This window comes from Rhinoderma darwinii, chromosome 8 (genome assembly GCF_050947455.1).
Source record: "Rhinoderma darwinii isolate aRhiDar2 chromosome 8, aRhiDar2.hap1, whole genome shotgun sequence".
NCBI classification, from domain to species: domain Eukaryota; kingdom Metazoa; phylum Chordata; class Amphibia; order Anura; family Rhinodermatidae; genus Rhinoderma; species Rhinoderma darwinii.
The window spans coordinates 113,584,716-113,607,792 of record NC_134694.1 but is presented as its reverse complement, the minus strand read 5'-3'; the positions used below and the strand labels follow the sequence as shown (position 1 = coordinate 113,607,792).

The window sequence follows — 23,077 nt, the reverse complement described above, 5'->3', positions numbered from 1 at the left end:
AGTCATGGCGTATCTTTACTGTTTACATCTGACTACAGCGCTCTGTATATCTCATACTTAGACGCGAGTTTCAATCTGGTGCAAAGGAAGTGGAGCAGTCGCACATGGCAACCAATCAGTTTGCTTCTTTGATTTTCAAAATATCCTCTGAAAAATTATAGCTGGAAGCTGATTGGTTGCTATGGGCAACTGCTCCAGTTTTGATACATGTCTTACAAGAACGGCAGCCTCTGTACTGGTAACTTTATGGGAACAATGGTTTCCAGCCAGCAGGAACAGGTTCTGTCACTTGAAACAATCATTGCCGCTATGCTCACTGGCCGTATTGCCCATAGCAACCATTCGGAGCTCTTTCTTTTCTTAAACTGCTCTGTAAAAATGAAAGCTGCGCTGTGATTGGTTGCTATGGACAAGAAGGCCAGTTACTCTGTTAGTTTGGATAAATAAGGCCCATAGGGGGGAGGGATTCATGAAAACGGTCTACCAGCAAAACGGTCTGTTGCCCATAGTAACCAATCACAGCGCAGCTTTAATTTTTCAAGGTCACTATAAGAAATAAAAGCTGCTCTGTGATTGGTTGCTATAGGCAATTTCAGTTCAATTTAACCATAGTCACCACTTCCTCAGGAGTCTTTTTAAGGAATTTTGTAATGAAAAATTGTGATTGTTGATGAATGTTCTGAAAATTACCGAAATATATTATGTTTGTCACGGCAAAGTCTTCGTTATGGACCGGCCTTTCTCTTTTTCTAATACGATACTTGAGAATATGGCAGCACTTCCCTGACTGCCTCATCATTGCCATGTGCCCGGCTACCCATCACTGCCATCTGTTGTTTATTATGCCGTGATTTGGTAATGGCGCTGGTTGTCGTTGTTCTAGGAGTACCTGGGCCGATTACAACTGTGTCACCTCCTGCCATGTTATAAAGGTGCTCCCTAAATGATTTTGTCCTGATGGGAAAGAACGCCAAACCAGCGCCGCTACTGCCAGCCGCCAGTAAATTTACTATCAGTCCATTGTTACTAAGGGAAATTACCCGGCAACCTAAGCTCAGGAAACGGGTATACAGCCATATGTTATGCACTGGGTGACCCGCCTGCCAGTGATTGGGCAATTTATGGAAATGGCAAAGGCAACCAGAGCTTCCCGCCTCATGCCACGGGAGGGGTAAAGCTTGGAGCCTGCCGAACTAATGCTCTTAATGTTTGTAATTCTTCATGTTCCCGGGATGTAATTAGTTCCGATTTTGTGAATAAAATGTCTATTAATTACACGTCTAAGGTCATGCGCTTTATTTCTACAGTCATAAATTTGAATCCAGCAATATCGGAACCTGGTAGGTGGCGGAGTATCAAATCTTCTGGATTATCAGAAATAGAAATCATGTAAAAGATCAGAAACACTCTCCAGGCTGACGACTCAAAGATGTCAAATAGACGACCTTACCTTGTGACTAGTGGCGGATTAAGTAGACCATAGGCCTGGGCTGTTACCCAAACTTGGGGCCCCCCTTCTCCACCGCTGCCCTGCCGCGCCGCAACTATTGTTAACGCTACCTTTTTGTGCAAGCATTCACAAAAAGGGGTTACGATTTCCCTTGTCACAGGGCTGTGTCCCTACATACTGACAGTCTCCAACCATCGCTGATAGTATCACATCCTGACAAGGGGAATGTTAACATCAATTTGTCGATCAGTCCTGGACTACACAAAGACTTTTTCCTATAATAAACATGTCAGGTGATGCGACAGATTCTCTATAAATCCAGTGACTCACAGGTGACTACTTTTTAGATTCTAGTAGGTTTTTTTTCCCTCTTTTCTCCTCCATCTGGTCCAGACTTCATGACGACTTCTCCCGGCCATGACTCATTTCTGCGGAATTTGCAACTCCGATGTCTTCAGGGCCTCACTTTTCCAACATTTCTACACCTATAAACGAAGATAAAATTATGATGGTACCGCACACTGTGCCCCTAAATATAATAGCACCATGCACTGCGCCCCTGAATTAAATGGTACCAAACACTGTGCCCCCGAATATAATTGTTACACACTCTAAAGCACCACATACACGGTGCCCCCTGTAGATGGCACCACACCCCCAAAGTAGATAGAGCCCCACAAACACCCGCTGTAGATCGCATCACACACATCCCCCTGTAGACAGCGCTTCCCCCCCTTGTATATAGTACCACACAGCGCTCCCCCCCCTTGTATATAGAGCTACAGGGCGCTCCCTCCTTGTATATAGTGCTACACAGCACTCCCCCTTGTATATAGAGCTACACAGCGCTCCCCCTTGTATATAGTGCTACACAGCGCTCCACCCCCCCTTGTATATAGTGCTACACAGCGCTCCACCCCCCCTTGTATATAGTGCTACACAGCGCTCCACCCCCCCTTGTATATAGTGCTACACAGCGCTCCACCCCCCTTGTATATAGTGCTACACAGCGCTCCACCCCCCCTTGTATACAGTGCTATGCAGCGCTCCACCCCCCCGTGTATATAGTGCTACGCAGCGCTCCACCCCCCCTTGTATATAGTGCTACGCAGCGCTCCACCCCCCCTTGTATATAGTGCTACACAGCGCTCCACCCCCCTTGTATATAGTGCTACACAGCGCTCCCCCCCTTGTATATAGTGCTACACAGCGCTCCCCCCTTGTATATAGTGCTACACAGCGCTCCCTCTCCTTGTATATAGTGCTACACACCGCTCCACCCCCCCTTGTATATAGTGCTACACAGCGCTTCCCCCTTGTATATAGTGCTACACAGCGTTCCTCCCTTGTATATAGTGCTACAGAGCGCTCCCCCCTTGTATATAGTGCTACACAGCGCTTCACCCCCCCCCTTGTATATAGTGCTACACAGCGCTCCACCCCCCCCTTGTATATAGTGCTACACAGCGCTCCCCCCTTGTATATAGTGCGACACAGCGCTTTCCCCCCTTGTATATAGTGCTATACAGTTCTCCCCCTTTGTGTAAAGCTACACAGCGCTTCACCCCCCCTTGTATATAATGCTACACAGCACCCCCCCCCCCCCCCCCAAAAAAACCAAATAACATATTTTACTTACCTTGCCCCGTTCCTGCCACGGACGGAGCGCTGCACGTCCTCCAGGCGGAACGCATGCGCAGCTCAGCGTGATGCAGTGACGTCCGGCCTGCACAGGGAGTCTTCCCAGTGCCTTATAGGCTGCAGGCCTGACGTGGCCTGCAGCCTATAGAATTCATTTGTATCTACGTCCTGAGGACGCATATTCAAGTGAATGTGGAAGTCGCTAGCACCGGGGCCCCCCTCCATTGCTAGCGATGCCACTGGGTATGAGGGGGCCCGTGCAGTTAGGGTGGCCATTGGCCCCGGGTGGCCGCTCGAACCGACCGAATGATGATCTGCCACTGCTTCGGACTACTCATTTATTAACCAGTAGCAAATCGCCAATTAATTTCACATCTTTTTTTCCTATGGTGTATTCTGTAAAGAAACTTAAATGCACTGAAAAATAGAAAACTATATGCGACATTCTAAATGTTTAATACCCATAGGGGGCAGTATTAGGCTGGATTCACACGAGCATATTACGTCCGTAATGGACGGAACATATTTCGGCCGCAAGTCCCGGACTGAACACACTGCAGGGAGCCGGGCTCCTAGCATCATAGTTATGTAAGATGCTAGGAGTCCCTGCCTCGCTGCAGGACAACTGTCCAGAAAACATGATTACAGTACGGGACAGCTGTCCTGCAGTGAGGCAGGGACTCCTAGCATCTTACATAACTATGATGCTAGGAGCCCGGCTCCCTGCACTGTGTTCGGTCCGGGACTTCCGTCCGAAATACGTTCCGTCCATTACGGACATAACATGGTCGTGTGAACCCAGCCTCATAGTAGTTATATTCTTGTATATAGCAGTATTATAGTAGTTATATTCTTGTATATAGGGAGCAGTATTATAGTAGTTATATTCTTGTATATAGGGGCAGTATTATAGTAGTTATATTCTTGTATATAGGGGCAGTATTATAGTAGTTATATTCTTGTATATAGGAGACAGTATTATAGTAGTTATATTCTTGTATATAGGGGCAGTATTATAGTAGTTATATTCTTGTATATAGGGGACAGTATTATAGTAGTTATATTCTTGTATATAGGGGGCAGTATTATAGTAGTTATATTCTTGTATATAGGAGCAGTGTTATAGTAGTTATATTCTTGTATATAGAGGGCAGTATTATAGTAGTTATATTCTTGTATATAGGAGCAGTATTATAGTAGTTATATTATTGTATATAGGGGGCAGTATTATAGTAGTTATATTCTTGTATATAGGGGCAGTATTATAGTAGTTATATTCTTGTATATAGGGGCAGCATTATAGTAGTTATATTCTTGTATATAGGGGCAGTATTATAGTAGTTATATTCTTGTATATAGGGGGCACTGTTATAGTAGTTATATTCTTGTATATAGGAGCAGTATTATAGTAGTTATATTCTTGTATATAGGGGCAGTATTATAGTAGTTATATTCTTGTATATAGGGGCAGTATTATAGTAGTTATATTCTTGTATATAGGGGCAGTATTATAGTAGTTATATTCTTGTATATAGGGGCAGTATTATAGTAGTTATATTCTTGTATATAGGGGCAGTATTATAGTAGTTATATTCTTGTATATAGGGGCAGTATTATAGTAGTTATATTCTTGTATATAGGGGGCAGTATTATAGTAGTTATATTCTTGTATATAGGGGGCAGTATTATAGTAGTTATATTCTTGTATATAGGAGCAGTATTATAGTAGTTATATTCTTGTATATAGGGGCAGTATTATAGTAGTTATATTCTTGTATATAGGGGACAGTATTATAGTAGTTATATTCTTGTATATAGGGGACAGTATTATAGTAGTTATATTCTTGTACACAGGAGGCAGTATTATAGTAGTTATATTCTTGTATATATGGGAAGTATTATAGTAGTTATATTCTTGTATATAGGAGCAGTATTATAGTAGTTATATTCTTGTATATAGGGGCAGTATTATAGTAGTTATATTCCTGTATATAGGGGGCTGTATTATAGTAGTTATATTCTTGTTTATAGGGGCAGTTTTATAGTAGTTATATTCTTGTATATAGGGGCAGTATTATAGTAGTTATATTCTTGTATATAGGGGGCAGTATTATAGTAGTTATATTCTTGTATATAGGAGCAGTATTATAGTAGTTATATTCTTGTATATAGGGGCAGTATTATAGTAGTTATATTCTTGTATATAGGGGCAGTATTATAGTAGTTATATTCTTGTATATAGGGGGCACTGTTATAGTAGTTATATTCTTGTATATAGGAGCAGTATTATAGTAGTTATATTCTTGTATATAGGGGCAGTATTATAGTAGTTATATTCTTGTATATAGGGGCAGTATTATAGTAGTTATATTCTTGTATATAGGGGCAGTATTATAGTAGTTATATTCTTGTATATAGGGGCAGTATTATAGTAGTTATATTCTTGTATATAGGGGGCAGTATTATAGTAGTTATATTCTTGTATATAGGGGGCAGTATTATAGTAGTTATATTCTTGTATATAGGAGCAGTATTATAGTAGTTATATTCTTGTATATAGGGGCAGTATTATAGTAGTTATATTCTTGTATATAGGAGCAGTATTATAGTAGTTATATTCTTGTATATAGGGGCAGTATTATAGTAGTTATATTCTTGTATATAGGGGACAGTATTATAGTAGTTATATTCTTGTATATAGGGGACAGTATTATAGTAGTTATATTCTTGTACACAGGAGGCAGTATTATAGTAGTTATATTCTTGTATATATGGGAAGTATTATAGTAGTTATATTCTTGTATATAGGAGCAGTATTATAGTAGTTATATTCTTGTATATAGGGGCAGTATTATAGTAGTTATATTCCTGTATATAGGGGGCTGTATTATAGTAGTTATATTCTTGTTTATAGGGGCAGTTTTATAGTAGTTATATTCTTGTATATAGGGGCAGTATTATAGTAGTTATATTCTTGTATATAGGGGGCAGTATTATAGTAGTTATATTCTTGTATATAGGAGCAGTATTATAGTAGTTATATTCTTGTATATAGGGGCAGTATTATAGTAGTTATATTCTTGTATATAGGGGCAGTATTATAGTAGTTATATTCTTGTATATAGGGGGCACTGTTATAGTAGTTATATTCTTGTATATAGGAGCAGTATTATAGTAGTTATATTCTTGTATATAGGGGCAGTATTATAGTAGTTATATTCTTGTATATAGGGGCAGTATTATAGTAGTTATATTCTTGTATATAGGGGCAGTATTATAGTAGTTATATTCTTGTATATAGGGGCAGTATTATAGTAGTTATATTCTTGTATATAGGGGGCAGTATTATAGTAGTTATATTCTTGTATATAGGGGGCAGTATTATAGTAGTTATATTCTTGTATATAGGAGCAGTATTATAGTAGTTATATTCTTGTATATAGGGGCAGTATTATAGTAGTTATATTCTTGTATATAGGGGACAGTATTATAGTAGTTATATTCTTGTATATAGGGGACAGTATTATAGTAGTTATATTCTTGTACACAGGAGGCAGTATTATAGTAGTTATATTCTTGTATATATGGGAAGTATTATAGTAGTTATATTCTTGTATATAGGAGCAGTATTATAGTAGTTATATTCTTGTATATAGTGGCAGTATTATAGTAGTTATATTCCTGTATATAGGGGGCTGTATTATAGTAGTTATATTCTTGTTTATAGGGGCAGTTTTATAGTAGTTATATTCTTGTATATAGGGGCAGTATTATAGTAGTTATATTCTTGTATATAGGGGGCAGTATTATAGTAGTTATATTCTTGTATATAGGGGCAGTATTATAGTAGTTATATTCTTGTATATAGGGGCAGTATTATAGTAGTTATATTCTTGTATATAGGGGCAGTATTATAGTAGTTATATTCTTGTACACAGGAGGCAGTATTATAGTAGTTATATTCTTGTATATAGGGGGCAGTATTATAGTAGTTATATTCTTGTATATAGGGGCAGTATTATAGTAGTTATATTCTTGTATATAGGGGACAGTATTATAGTAGTTATATTCTTGTACACAGGAGGCAGTGTTATAGTAGTTATATTCTTGTATATATGGGAAGTATTATAGTAGTTATATTCTTGTATATAGGAGCAGTATTATAGTAGTTATATTCTTGTATATAGTGGCAGTATTATAGTAGTTATATTCTTGTATATAGGGGCAGTATTATAGTAGTTATATTCTTGTATATAGGGGGCAGTATTATAGTAGTTATATTCTTCTATATAGGAGCAGTAGTATAGTAGTTATATTCTTGTATATAGGGGCAGTATTATAGTAGTTATATTCTTGTATATAGGGGCAGTATTATAGTAGTTATATTCTTGTATATAGGGGCAGTATTATAGTAGTTATATTCTTGTATATAGGGGACAGTATTCTAGTAGTTATATTCTTGTACACAGGAGGCAGTATTATAGTAGTTATATTCTTGTATATATGGGAAGTATTATAGTAGTTATATTCTTGTATATAGGGAGCAGTATTGTAGTTATATTCTTGTATATAGGGAGTAGTATTATAGTAGTTATATTCTTGTATATAGGGGGCAGTATTATAGTAGTTCTATTCTTGTATATAGGGGGCCGTATTATAGTAGTTATATTCTTGTATATAGGGGCAGTATTATAGTAGTTATATTCTTGTATATAGGGGCAGTATTATAGTAGTTATGTTCTTGTATATAGGAGCAGTATTATAGTAGTTATATTCTTGTATATAGGGGGCCGTATTGTAGTTACATTCTTGTATATAGCAGTATTATAGTAGTTATATTCTTGTATATAGGGGGCCGTATTGTAGTTATATTCTTGTATATAGGGGCAGTATTATAGTAGTTATATTCTTGTATATAGGGGCAGTATTATAGTAGTTATATTCTTGTATATAGGGGCAGTATTATAGTAGTTATATTCTTGTATATAGGAGGCAGTATTATAGTAGTTATATTCTTGTATATAGGAGCAGTATTATAGTAGTTATATTCTTGTATATAGGGGGCAGTATTATAGTAGTTATATTCTTGTATATAGGAGCAGTATTATAGTAGTTATATTCCTGTATATAGGGGGCAGTACAGTATTATAGTAGTTATATTCTTGTATATAGAGGGCAGTATTATAGTAGTTATATTCTTGTATATAGGAGCAGTATTATAGTAGTTATATTCCTGTATATAGGGGGCAGTACAGTATTATAGTAATTATATTCTTGTATATAGGGGCAGTATTATAGTAGTTATATTCTTGTATATAGGGGCAGTATTATAGTAGTTATATTCTTGTATATAGGGGCAGTATTATAGTAGTTATATTCTTGTATATAGGGGACAGTATTATAGTAGTTATATTCTTGTACACAGGAGGCAGTGTTATAGTAGTTATATTCTTGTATATATGGGAAGTATTATAGTAGTTATATTCTTGTATATAGGAGCAGTATTATAGTAGTTATATTCTTGTATATAGTGGCAGTATTATAGTAGTTATATTCTTGTATATAGGGGCAGTATTATAGTAGTTATATTCTTGTATATAGGGGCAGTATTATAGTAGTTATATTCTTGTATATAGGGGCAGTATTATAGTAGTTATATTCTTGTATATAGGGGGCAGTATTATAGTAGTTATATTCTTCTATATAGGAGCAGTAGTATAGTAGTTATATTCTTGTATATAGGGGCAGTATTATAGTAGTTATATTCTTGTATATAGGGGCAGTATTATAGTAGTTATATTCTTGTATATAGGGGCAGTATTATAGTAGTTATATTCTTGTATATAGGGGACAGTATTCTAGTAGTTATATTCTTGTACACAGGAGGCAGTATTATAGTAGTTATATTCTTGTATATATGGGAAGTATTATAGTAGTTATATTCTTGTATATAGGGAGAAGTATTATAGTAGTTATATTCTTGTATATAGGAGCAGTATTATAGTAGTTATATTCTTGTATATAGGAGCAGTATTATAGTAGTTATATTCTTGTATATAGGGGCAGTATTATAGTAGTTATATTCTTGTATATAGGGGGCAGTACAGTATTATAGTAGTTATATTCTTGTATATAGAGGGCAGTATTATAGTAGTTATATTCTTGTATATAGGAGCAGTATTATAGTAGTTATATTCTTGTATATAGGGGCAGTATTATAGTAGTTATATTCTTGTATATAGGGACAGTATTATAGTAGTTATATTCTTGTATATAGGGGACAGTATTATAGTAGTTATATTCTTGTATATAGGAGCAGTATTATAGTAGTTATATTCTTGTATATAGGGGCAGTATTATAGTAGTTATATTCTTGTATATAGGAGCAGTATTATAGTAGTTATATTCTTGTATATAGGGGCAGTATTATAGTAGTTATATTCTTGTATATAGGGACAGTATTATAGTAGTTATATTCTTGTATATAGGGGCAGTATTATAGTAGTTATATTCTTGTATATAGGGACAGTATTATAGTAGTTATATTCTTGTATATAGGGGCTGTATTATAGTAGTTATATTCTTGTATATAGGGGCAGTATTATAGTAGTTATATTCTTGTATATAGGGACAGTATTATAGTAGTTATATTCTTGTATATAGGGGCTGTATTATAGTAGTTATATTCTTGTATATAGGAGCAGTATTATAGTAGTTATATTCTTGTATATAGGGGCTGTATTATAGTAGTTATATTCTTGCTCATAGTGGGCAGTATTTGGCTGGATTCACCACATATTTGGCCGCAGTGTAACTGCTGCAAAATTCACGTGTTTCATGCGGAGTTGGATGGATGCAGATTTGCCGCAGACTTGCCATTGGTATAGGGACAATTACATTTTCCTGAAATACCCAGTTCAATATAAATGACTAATGTGAACCATTAAAATAATTATATATTACACGATTTTGTGATTTGCATTGTGCACACGCCTTTTGGGTGTCATGGGACTTGTAGTGTGGCATCTGTAACATAACAATGCATAAATATGTAATAATGAAACATCTGATAATTTATAATCAATTTATTAATATCTTAGGAAAATACTTTTCTTCTAGAAATCTATAGACAAAAAAATATACAGCATTATGTACATGTAAAATAGGATTTAAAACATACAACAACCTATCTGCGGTAGGATGTTATTAGAGATTCTTACACAACGTATAAAGTATTATATATATACACCGTAAAGCGCGCTCCAGTGGAAGCTATAGTTCAGTCTAGCCCTTCCCCTTTGGCTACTTTGCTGGAGAGCTCCACCCACCTCAATTCCTTCTCTTTGGAGATCATCTAGACAGACTATAGATGAACTGCATAGGAAGAAACCTCTAGACAGGTAGTAAGTAACCGATGCAAAGGGTAGAGACAGTAGGCACTTAAAAACCGCAACTATAGACGGTCAGATATTTTAATATATTATCCACACATGGCTCCTTAATTAGACCCACATTGCAGCTGTCTGCATGTGGCCTTAGTTCAGTTCACTTTAAAGGAACACTCCAGGCAAGACTGTTATAACTACTGCAGAGCCTGAGGGGGGCGGGATTAAAGGAATATCAGAGATGATCTGTGTCATGCTCCGCCCCCTAAGGCTCTGCACTAAGCATAACACATTATCAGGTTTTTTTCATGGAGTGTCCCTTTTTCTGTACCTTCTAAAATTATCTTCTGACAGGTTAGGAGGCATATCAGAAGTAGTACCCCTTTAAGGGGATTGTACCAACAGGAAATGTCTTCCTCATACGCCCGATTAGGACACATGAACATTATAGAGGGGCTTTCATACATGGACAGCTGGTCCAGATGGGATAGGTCTGTGAAACGTCCCACAAGACAGCATGGAAGGCCATATTAATTTATATACTAATTGTAAACATATGAATTTTTATCCATTTATGATCCATAGTACGGACTCCATTGGCGCAGTCCAGGACCCTCTACATGGCGGCCTCGATTGATGATTTGCATTGTAAGCTGTGATAAATTTATAGTTCCCATAGACGATCACATAGTTACAGGAATTCTTCCAGGGCTACAGAGAGACCTAGTAATTGATTACTGGGGAATTGCTATTTATGCATTTTCCTTATACAATATTATAAATGGCTCCATAGTGGCAGCGCATGAAGTCAATGACCGACTCCCTCTCAATTGTGGTAAAGACCCCCCCCCCCAATGTTGATCTGTCCTTATAAAGCGCACTGGACATTGAGTTAGACTAATAAAATAAAAGCTAAATAGGTCCCTTTAAGACAAGTGGTATAGTAAACGAGGGCCGTAAGGGCCACAATACTTCCTAATCGCCAACTATTCACGCAGAGTACTGTGTGGTAGTCGGTCCAGCACACTTCTAAGAATTTTTAAATGTAATTATTTTTCCCTCGAAGTAACCATGACCATCACACTGCAAGCGCTTAGTTCTACAGAAGTAGCTAGCATTGAGGTCTTGGGTCCACACCTACGCCCCAGTCAAACTATGGCATCCCACTAGGCCTCTCCTGCCCATAGTTAAGTAGTAATGCCCTCTAGTGTATTGATAGACTACATTACTGGTTCAAAATGGCCACCTCCAAGACTAAAGAACAATTGAAAATTATGGAAACCCACGAAGCCATATTCACAGTAAGTTATGAGGTCACAGAAGGACTAGTCAAACATTGTGACAGATTCTCCTCACCCATGTTGGTCACACTGAAAACGACTGGATTATTGGCAGCACGCTTGGTAAAATGGCCGACATATGACCAGGAACTCAGCGATCACCTGCCCAAACGTGCGAATGAGCGCTTAGGTGATGTGCCGACTTCTCTGCCGAGCCTGTGCAGCCGCTAAAGCCGGACACTTTTTGGTTTTCAGGAGTGTTCGATAGTTGAAATGTAAACAAAATGGCCACTCTAATCTGTGGAAGGGATCAAACAAAAATACGGAACTAAAATAATATTAACAATAATAAAATCAGCTGCTAATCTCGGCCGGTTAAGTGATTTATTTCTTCTTCTTCTTCTTTTTCTTGTCCTCGGCCTGAGGGGGTCGGTTCTTCTTGTTTAGGATGGACATCAGAGACTTGGGCATGTAATATGGCTTCTCTGCTGAGCCGTCGTTCCGTTCCAAGTCTTCCACTGGAAAAACAGAGGCGGTTAGGAGGGCAGAGAAAATGCAAGTTGTTTAAAGGGGGGAGGGGGGGGGGTTCCAAGTGTATTGGGGCCACTAAACCACCAGCATGTCTTTATGCATGCGCAGTGAAGTGAAGTCGGGTATAACGTCCCCGGCTTCATCTGCACAAAGTGCCTGCGACCGATGCCGCTGGACTCCTAGAGTTCGAGTAATTTACATTTTTTACAATTTTTTTTTTACATAGACACGTTTGAAAGGCTAAACCCCAGTTGTATAACGACACGCTGGTGTTTTAGTGGCCCCCAAACTTGCCGACAGAGACTCTTTAACTGGATTTATTTTAGCACCCCCGCCTCCAATGTAGGGTCTATAGGGGTTGTGTTGTGTATCAAGGATCACTAACCAAAATCTAGAGATTAATTTAGATCTGTAATCCGAGCTCCAGCCCAACCACACAATTAAAATCATTCTGCCTTGTGTTAGGGTCTATTCATACGCTGCAGTCAAATCGCTGCTTTTGCCACAATTTTCTTAAAGCCACGGCACACGAATAAACTCTCATTGTATTGTAAGTCCTTTCAGGACACGAAATGACAAGGTATACTCACAGAAGCACAGGAAGAGGGTGTCCACACACATATTGTACACGCTAAAGAAGCCTTGAGCGATCATGTATGATCCCACCACCACCGTCTGCAAGGAAAAATGGACACAATGAGTAAGAACAGCAGATATATCCTTCTAAAGGTCTGTACTAAGCTCAGTGCTTGTTGTGAAGTTTTCTTTAAAGGTGGTTTTCCGGTTTCTTCGGATAGGCCATCGATATCAGATCGGTGTTGGTCCGACTCTCGTCAGCCCCGCCGATCAGCGGTTTGAAGGGGCTACGGCAATCAGGCAAACGCCATGTCCCCTTCATTGTTTACACTGCTCCGCCCGTTGAATAGCGGCTGTGCCGGATATTACAGCTCAGTCCCATTACTTGAATGGGATGAAGATGTAGCAAATAGCAGACACCTATAATACGGATCAGGGTGATGATATCAGGAGACATCACAGGTATAAGATTTTACTTTCTAATGGATTTGGTGAAGACAAGGAATCCACCCTGGAGCAACACGCAGCTTACATTGAACGTGATGCCAGGAGGAGCAGGAGTTTTCTGAAATCTATACGTTACATCCTCCACCACTCACCAAAATGGGTATCCAGTAGTAGTTCAAGGATGGGGACTTAAAGGCATCATTTGGAATTGGCAAACGACCAGAAAAGAAGAAAAATGCGAGGACTCCTGAGGAAGACAAGACAAAGAAGATAAGACCAAAGTGTCTGAGAGGAGGAGCATGAGATATACAACAGAGGAGATGATATGCAAAGAACGACTATGTGAAGGTAATGGTGATGTCATTTTGTGTCAATGATGGTGACTTAGAAGATGGATTTTCATGTAGTGCAATGATGAGGGTTGTGGTAGCAGGATACGGCCCCATAAGATCACGTGTATAGCACTGGAGCTCATGCATGGCCGCAGATAAGGGTCAAGCCACAGAAAGGGAGGAAAATTGCTGGAAACCAGAAGGGATTGTTTTTGTTTTCTTCCTTGAGCCGCCTCACCTACTCCACCAACAACAATCAGTTTCCCGAAGAATATCAGCAAATCTGTGACCTTGTCCAGAACTACCACCCTGGAGAGAGAAGCGCAGAGATCAGAACACATCTAATAGGCACGTTAGACATGCAAAGAACTAAACTGCACAAATAATAGCTGGAACGTGCGGTCAGTGGAGATGACAGAAGAGGCTAAACACACGCGCGCGACATGCTTAATACATCAACACGCCAAATCCAAGTCAACACGCCAAATCCAAGTCAAGACGCCAAATCACCCATTACTCAACATACCAAGATCCACATTCTGCTCAACATTTCAAGACCAGCTCAATGCACCAAGTCAAGTTTAGGTCAAGGTGCCAGGTCCAGCTGAAAGTGCCAGGTCCAGCTGAAAGTGCCAGGTCAAGCTCAAGGTGCCAGGTCCACCTCAAGGTGCCAGGTCCAGCTCAAGGTGGCAGGTTCAGCAGAAAGTGCCAGGTTCAGCAGAAAGTGCCAGGTTCAGCAGAAAGTGCCAGGTTCAGCAGAAAGTGCCAGGTTCAGCAGAAAGGGCCAGGTCCAGCAGAAAGGGCCAGGTCCAGCAGAAAGGGCCAGGTCCAGCAGAAAGGGCCAGGTCCAGCAGAAAGGGCCAGGTCCAGCAGAAAGGGCCAGGTCCAGCAGAAGGGGCCAGGTCCAGCAGAAGGGGCCAGGTCCAGCAGAAGGGGCCAGGTCCAGCAGAAGGGGCCAGGTCCAGCTGAAAGGGCCAGGTCCAGCTGAAAGGGCCAGGTCCAGCTGAAAGGGCCAGGTCCAGCTGAAAGGGCCAGGTCCAGCTGAAAGGGCCAGGTCCAGCTGAAAGGGCCAGGTCCAGCTCAAGGTGCCAGGTCCAGCTCAAGGTGCCAGGTCCAGCTCAAGGTGCCAGGTTCAGCAGAAAGTGCCAGGTTCAGCAGAAAGTGCCAGGTTCAGCAGAAAGTGCCAGGTTCAGCAGGCGACAGGTCCAGCTGAAAGTGCCATGTCAGCATTACTCAGGAACATGAATAGTCCAAATAAATATGCGAAGTCCCACATTACTCTAGGTCCAACTCAACATATCATGTTACTCAGAACATGCTAAATCACACATTACACATGCCAAGTCAATACGCCAAGTCCAACTCAATATGTTAAGTCACTCAGAACATGCCAACTCCAAGTTAACACATGAAGTTGGCATATTGACCTGAACTTTAAGTCACACATTGTTCAAAACATGTCATGCTCTCCATGCGCCAAGTCCAACTCCTCACACAATCCTCACAAAACGCCATGTTCTACTCCACACGTCAACTCTTCACACGCTACTCACTAGTCATATTTGCCAAAGACAGACCCTGTTATCCATGAAGACACGACCCTGTGTAACAAGCAGGAGATACATATATAGACAAGTCAATAACATGGAGAATGAGGAGCTGTGTGCGTCATCACCTCAAAATGTTCCTCATCAGCAGCTTGAAGGCATTTTTAGCAGAAACACAGAAATTCTTTCCATAAACTGCGATCTGCACAGGAAGGAGAGTGGATCGGAAGATTAGTAAATAAGGAAAAATAGGAGGCAATATTTTTCTGTGCTACTAATTGCAACAGCAACATTTTTCAATTTGGACCGGGCGATCAGATGATCGACAGGTCAAGCAGCTAAAATTGGCTACTCATTTCTTCTACAGTGGCCACTGCAGGATAAATGTGGTATGACAAGGGGCCTAATTAAAATTAATGGGTGGCCATGTTATACATGATCATGCTGAGTCCCCCAGCAGAGCAGTAGCAGTTCTTTTTGAGCGCCTCTCTGCTCCGGCTAACAGAGGGAGGTTGCGAGCAGATGACCCCTCCTTTATACCCTAGTTTGCTTCTGAACAGCAATTTCCCATATCCTACAGTTAAAATCTACCTTTATAAATTTTTGCTTTACTTATCTTGATATTGAATTAAAATGTTACTTTCTTCTCCATTCACATCCAAAGCTGAATTCAAAATTGTTTCCCGTTACCAGAGAGCAGTGTACTATGTGAGCTCAGATCAGAGTGACAAAGATTTATCTCGGCAGTATGTCACATGTCTGACAGCACGTTTGAGCTAAACTGCTGTCTGTTTCCAAGGGCAACCAGGAGAACTTTGTAAATTTGCTTTGACTACGGATGGAGACTTGAAATAAGTCAGAATCAGTATCAAAACAGTAAAGAAAATAATATGCAAAAGTAATCAACTTTTTAGCATGACCAGATTGCAATCTTAACGCATTAGAGAGAGTCGTTACCATGATATACGCGTTTCGATTCAAGAACTTGATGAACTTCTCCAGACACCAGAAGCAGCATTTGAGGCAGCAGAGGACAAAGCGCGTGCATGGGTTTTGTGCCCCTGGTGGAGAGAGATGTTATTACGTATAAGTGGAGACCCTTTCATGTACAGAACCTTATAAAGAGCCCTATATCAAGTGTTACCTTTCAGCTTGTGGTCCAGATACTCCAGTACGATTCTGATCAGCTGAACTATGGTGAGTATGAGAGACCCAAACGCTAGTGATCCTGTGTGATATCTGGAGGGGAGAGAGAGACTAGAGGGGTCACAATCTATTATAGAAGGAACATGGAGAAAGCCCTGGGCACTTTGTAACCTATAGATTTAAGATACGCTTATACCAAGCGTATGTTTGTAGCACAAGGTTATGTGATATTTACAGGTATAGTTTACTTTCACAACAATTTTATTGCAATCTGCTATCGTTTTGAGTATACAGCTCCTATGAAGTCTCCATGGTAAAATGATAAAAAAAAAAAAGAAGACTGGTTGTGAGGGAGGACCTTCCCTTTAAGGAGATCATATAAGCCACCAAATACATTGAACCATCCGAATGCAATACTGTTTAGGAGTTTACAGATTATCGGTCAGCTGCGTGCCACCACCAGGTACCGGACTATTGGAATTGCTGCAGAATAACGGAATCCTACGGTATATGGATATACGGCTCACCTTAATGTTCTCATGAAAGCGGCAGACACAGGGAAGTATGGGATATCTTTAGGTTTGTGGAAAGCCCAATAATAAGAAGCGAAGGTCCCGGCTAAGACGCACTGGCCCAGGGCAATGACAAAGTTAATGCACCACAGGAAGCCAATGACATTGTAGATCTGCAGGTTGAAGAGGTTTTGCTGGAAGATTCCATCAGTATTATACTTGTAGAAAATACATCGCGCCTCGATGCAGTCGCTACTGGAGACGTTAAATGTCTGCAGGAGGGAAAACCTACAAGTTACACTACAATTATAATATATAACCTGACACAAAGTCTTAAAGGGGTGACCCATCGATCTGTAAATAAATCACTGTTTAATAAAAAGTTCTGTCACATTCTAATAAAATGTGGCTATCAATTCCTCACCATTTTCAAGAGCTCTGCTTGCTGTCGGTAAATGTGAGTGGCAATGACTGACAACTTGTCCTGATCATGTCTAAATGACACAGGTGCGGGGCTTGTTGTAAAGAACCATGCGGTTGTGTGAGCGGACGGGCCCTATGTTTTGCTGATTCCTCCAAGCACATCACCAAACAGCTTCCGCCAGTAATAACAATGGATTACTGGAGGTTTCAGAAGCCTGAGCAGCGAGGGGTGGTGGGTTTGATGTCCATTTCATTTTTACACAAAAGCTGGGTGACCACTAATATAGCCACATTTACAGCATCCACAAGGGTTGTCACCCAGTACTAAAACGACAAAACTCTCTAGTTATGCAGTGATATGGAGGGAAGGGATTTACCAGGCTACAAAGGATCTCTCACTCTTGAGGACCTATCACATCTATAAAAAAAATAATAATTGAATTGTGTAATGCTTTATTTCCCCTGTGGCGGTGCTGCAGGGAAATTGAACACTTGCTGCCAGATTTCCCCAGAGCTGATCAGTGATCGGTTTATCATCAGGTTATCCTGATAACAAAAAGCCATTGTCCAGAGTGGACAACCCTTTTAAGTAAAACATACAGACCACCGAGAGAATACATTGCTAGAACCCCACATTTAGCCAAGATGTGCACAGTACTCACCGTTGGGTCACAGGTGTTATTTCCAGTTATATTTGAACACCCCGGAGCACTTTTGTTCAAAGCAGACACAACATATATTGGAGCACCAGAGGTTGCCAGGTACCTGGAGGATGTTAAGGAACCACCAGAGCATCGTTATGGACCATTAGTGTCTTCTACCTTGCGCGGGGCTTCCAACAAGAAGAAGATCATGCTTAACTTCAAGTTCTCACTTTTTACATACATTACATGAGATTTTAGAGTATCTCCCCAGAGGGTAGCGGAGATGAAGTTCTCATCTTCTGGCCTCCAGCTGCTTATACCCTTCGTCTAACATGGCTACCTCAAAAGAAGCAGGAGGACATTGCGTTACGGTGTTGGATCACACCCTCCCTAGTATTGTCTGCATAGAAACTCTCTAAAAGTCCTCATCAATTACAAAGAATTGTGCCAGGTAGACAAGGCCTTCAAAAATGGAATAATGACTTCTTCAATTGAGAAGACCCATCGCACTTCTTATGGAGATATTCTATGGCACAGTTACATGGCTGGACAACATACGGTAGCCAGGAGGACACGAATGCACCTCAAAAGCTACTTCTGGTTAAAAAAAAAAAAACTTTGTTGAAAGGTATCCGTTAATCTGCCGCACCTCAGAAGATCCTAAAGGATCACATTTTCTTGAATCCATCACGGGTTTGTCCACGATTGCTTTTATTGGACCTTTTGTGCATAGAATACCATAATTAAAGAATAGGACTATGAAGAGTCCTTATCCAACACATAGTGACTTCTTGAGGAGTCATCTCTCCTGGGATAGGTGGATGAGCATCTACTAGGGCACCTTCCGAGATCCTGTTGGATGGGTCTAGTCAAGTCTTGGTTTTTGGCACTTTGTGGAGGGTGTTTGTAGTTTAGGAACCAGCATGAAGGACAGAAGAAGAGGTAGAAATTTCCTGGTCGCTAAGATTTGTATTTTTGCCCCCCCCCCCCCCACCTCCTTTGAAGGACTTTCAGGGCCACGATTATAGCTCTTCTTTCTCTCGAATCGGTTCAGAAGGTAATTGGCGCTTACACAAGTCATAGACGGACATTTTCTTGGCTAGTTGACTAGTTAGCCAAAGGGCCCAAGTAACGTCATAAAAATGTTCATGGATTTTTATACAATGTCTGTATAAGGAGGGACTAGACTAGAACGACATAAACGATATTAAAGGATACAGAGCGGTAACGCCCCAGTACGCCACACAGACAACCAGAAGAACAAAGGTGACGATGGGATAAAACAGGGAAGACATGATATAACCGATCGCCCTGGGGACGGAAAGAGATCATCGTTATTGCCAAAAACTTTAAGCTTCGACCAGAAATTGCTTCGCACTTGCCCCTCCCCCGCTCACCTGCTGGCCTCTTTTATCAGCGCGATCGCAATGAGAATCCTCTTCCGCAGGAACAGCAGGAGTAATAACAGAATGGCTTCAACCACAGCGAGGATGATTACTGGAGGGGAGGTAAAAATATGCTACAAATAACCTGATGTCACCTTTAATAATAATAATACATATATATATATATATTTATATATTTCACTTCCCACCTGCAATATTCAAATATTATATTATGGGGTCTGAGACCAGCACCCCACCAGTCTGGGGCCCTATATTCTCTACCATCAGGCCAGTTGGGGATTACGGAGTGTAGGCTGCACATATGCGCAGCACACGCCATACAAGTCTATAGGAGATACGTGCTTGGATGATTCCGTGTCTGCCATAGACTATAATAGACCATAGCGAGTCTGCGGCCTCCGATCAATGTAGCCGCTCACATTACGCAGGTAAAATTCTAGATTGTGTTTACTGAAGACGTAAAATAAGAGAAGTAATCGTTGCTGCTTCGGTCTGTAAAATTTGTTCCTAGCCACTGCAGTACCAAGTATGACCTCTAGATGGTGGTGCAGACTCAAAACCTAAATTGTATCTCCTCTCCATTTGCTATGCAGTTGAAGGCAGTCTTGTGATCCCTGTTATCAGCCAGTTGGGGCTGACTGTGGTGTTCATCAATGAGATGACTAACAGGAAGTCCAGAAAAATGCCTGCGCCTTATGATAACTTCTTTATCGCTAATACCTCCAGATCTAAGAACCTGTAGAAACATTTACACACACGAGTATGAGTAAAGTGGAGGAGCGTCTCCTGCTTGGGACCCCCCCCCCCTCTATGAACCAGAGTGGAGAGACCCTCGGTCTGGCAGACCCGGGCCCACCATGTACTACACTGCCCCTGTTGCGGCTCGCTGCAGGCAGCATGTCTAGCTGTTTGCCGGGTGTCTCAGGGGCGGCTGTGGTTCCCATTTTAAGGTTTTACCCCCCTTTAACCAATTCTTACTAGATCTTTGCAGACATGTTGGGCTATTATGTGTTGTTACTATTCACAATAATAACCGAACATTAGTGATACACGGATAGAGAAGAGCAGAGTGTGACTTACAGATAGCCAGCCAGGTCTCTTTAACACGGCCATAGACGCTCAGGTTGGTGGTGAGGCCCACATTGGATATGGTTGCTCCTTGTTTGTTGAAGGTGTCATACTCCATATAACAGTGATAGATGCCTGGGAAAGAAAAGACAGAAGGACAAGGTGTCAGACAGTTAGCAATTAAAGGGTTTGTCTAGGATCAGAAAAACGTCTGTCCATAGGCCATGTCTGGTATTGCAGTTAAGCTGTAGTCACTTGAATGGGGATGAGCAGCAATACCAGATACAGCCAGCGGACAAGAGGGGAACTGGGAAAAAAAACAACTTTTTCAAATCTGGGAGATCCCCTTTAAGATATTTGCTAGTATCTCTTTACTCTAGACTATGTTAGTACTTCGATAAGCAGGACAGGAGGGGATGAATCATTGACTTTAGCTGTAGTGTGACATTAAGTTCACGAAATAATATGACAATAGATTACCGTAATTAATTCATGTTACAGTATTAGTCGTGTTATGGACTACGTTCCTTGCTCCTAAAAGTCTAAAAGGATGTCTTGACCTTTAAACTCCATTTTACAGTTTATATATAAGCTACATAAACAGTGGAGTCACTGTGTACACACATTTACTTATCGTCTACTAATAATGTGTTATAGCCTGTATAATACTCCAGAGCTGAACTCAGTATTCTGCTGGTGGAGACAATGTGTACATACATTACATTACTGATCCTGTACTGATCCAGAGTTATATCCTGTATTATACTCCAGAGCTGCACTCACTATTCTGCTGGCGGAGTCACTGTGTATATACATTACATTACTTATCCTGTACTGATCCTGAGTTACATCCTGTATTATACTCCAGAGCTGCACTCACTATTCTGCTGGTGGAGTCACTGTGTACATATATTACATTACTTATCCTGTACTGATCCTGAGTTACATCCTATATTATACTCCAGAGCTGCGCTCACTATTCTGCTGGTGGAGTCATTGTGTACATACATTACATTACTTATCCTGCACTGATCCAGAGTTATATCCTGTATTATACTCCAGAGCTGCACTCACTATTCTGCTGGTGGAGTCACTGTGTACATACATTACTTATCGTCTACTAATAATTTGTTACAGCCTGTATAATACTCCAGAGCTGAACTCAGTATTCTGCTGGTGGAGTCACTGAGTACATATATTACATTACTTATCCTGTACTGATCCTGGGTTACATCCTGTATTATCCTCCAGAGCTGCACTCACTATTCTGCTGGTGGAGTCACTGTGTACATACATTACTTATCCTGTACTGATCCTGAGTTACATCCTGTATTATACTCCAGAGCTGCACTCACTATTCTGCTGGTGGAGTCACTGAGTACATATATTACATTACTTATCCTGTACTGATCCTGGGTTACATCCTGTATTATCCTCCAGAGCTGCACTCACTATTCTGCTGGTGGAGTCACTGAGTACATATATTACATTACTTATCCTGTACTGATCCTGGGTTACATCCTGTATTATCCTCCAGAGCTGCACTCACTATTCTGCTGGTGGAGTCACTGTGTACATACATTACATTACTTATCCTGTACTGATCCTGAGTTACATCCTGTATTATACTCCAGAGCTGCACTCACTATTCTGCTGGTGGAGTCACTGTGGAATCTTCTGTTTTTCCCCAATTCCCTATTGAAGGTCCATAAGCATCACTCATTGTATAATTTTCACTCATGTAGAAAAATAGGTGTAATTGCCTCGACTTACCGTATCCAATAACCCCTATAACGCCAATGATAAGCAGCCACACTAGGATGCCGGCAGTGAACCTCAACAGGATGAGGAAGAGTAGGCTCACCACCATAGCTATAGCCAAAGCTCTGTAATACAAGATGGAAGACGTCAGCTCTTCTACCCGGATTACTCTCAAATACGATGACTTTGTGACCATCTCCCCATACTTTACTAGTTCTTATGCCCCCCCCCATCCTCCAGTGCTTTCTGGTTCCATCATCCCATATATATTCTTCTACCTCCAACACCTACTAAATACCTCGGTCATTCCAATTCATTGTTCCGTCTTCAATGAGCTGTGCGTAATGAATACATGACCTCCATAATCCCCCCTTTATTGTCTATCATCATAGTAAGAACATGGCCCCCAGACTTTGGCAGGTATATGAATTATAGGGACACCCTGGGAAAACGGATGCACTGTGTTCTACTTAGAGGGGGTGGAGCTTGACACAGAGATTCTCTTTGGTGTTCTCTGAATCTGTGTCATGCTCCGCCCCCTCAGGCCCTGCCCAAGACATCTCAGTGTATCAGTGTTTTTCCTGGAGCGTCCCTCTAAGTTATGCTGCAGTGTATAAGTTTCGTCATCACTCACATGAGGATCCAGGACCACGACTTGGCAAAGTCCTGAAATATTTTCTTTCCTAGGTTCTGGAAGTTAAATGAATCCAATATTTGACTAAATAAAAAAAAGAAAATGAGTGAGCGAGACCGAGAAAAGAAATGAGGAACCCATAGAAAAAGAAACAGAAAATTAGCGGGAAAGAGAAGCGTCCTACCCGAGCTTTGGCCACATTCTGCCCGAACCTCCCTTTAAAGTGAATGGGAGGAGGAATAATTCCCTGGCGGATTTTGCGGCGGGAAGCAAAATCCGCCGTGTGAACGGACC

At 40.6% G+C, this 23,077-nt stretch overlaps 1 protein-coding gene across 1 annotated transcript in view; it reads right to left on the bottom strand.

The window, feature by feature from the left end:
• Nucleotides 1-10,161: 10,161 nt before the first annotated feature.
• Nucleotides 10,162-23,077, bottom strand: part of SLC44A4 (solute carrier family 44 member 4) — a 46,028-nt gene continuing 33,112 nt past the window's right edge. The window contains exons 9-22 of the mRNA XM_075836431.1: nt 22,784-22,867; nt 22,162-22,274; nt 20,401-20,523; nt 19,312-19,411; nt 19,133-19,225; nt 17,933-18,035; nt 16,863-17,119; nt 16,334-16,428; nt 16,147-16,250; nt 15,318-15,391; nt 13,881-13,951; nt 13,463-13,557; nt 12,878-12,962; nt 10,162-12,274 (exon numbers count right to left, since the gene is read on the bottom strand). Of these exons, the coding sequence (XP_075692546.1) occupies nt 12,141-12,274; nt 12,878-12,962; nt 13,463-13,557; nt 13,881-13,951; nt 15,318-15,391; nt 16,147-16,250; nt 16,334-16,428; nt 16,863-17,119; nt 17,933-18,035; nt 19,133-19,225; nt 19,312-19,411; nt 20,401-20,523; nt 22,162-22,274; nt 22,784-22,867 (1,531 nt within the window). The 3' untranslated portion in view covers nt 10,162-12,140. The remainder of the gene's footprint in view (nt 12,275-12,877; nt 12,963-13,462; nt 13,558-13,880; nt 13,952-15,317; nt 15,392-16,146; nt 16,251-16,333; nt 16,429-16,862; nt 17,120-17,932; nt 18,036-19,132; nt 19,226-19,311; nt 19,412-20,400; nt 20,524-22,161; nt 22,275-22,783; nt 22,868-23,077) is intronic.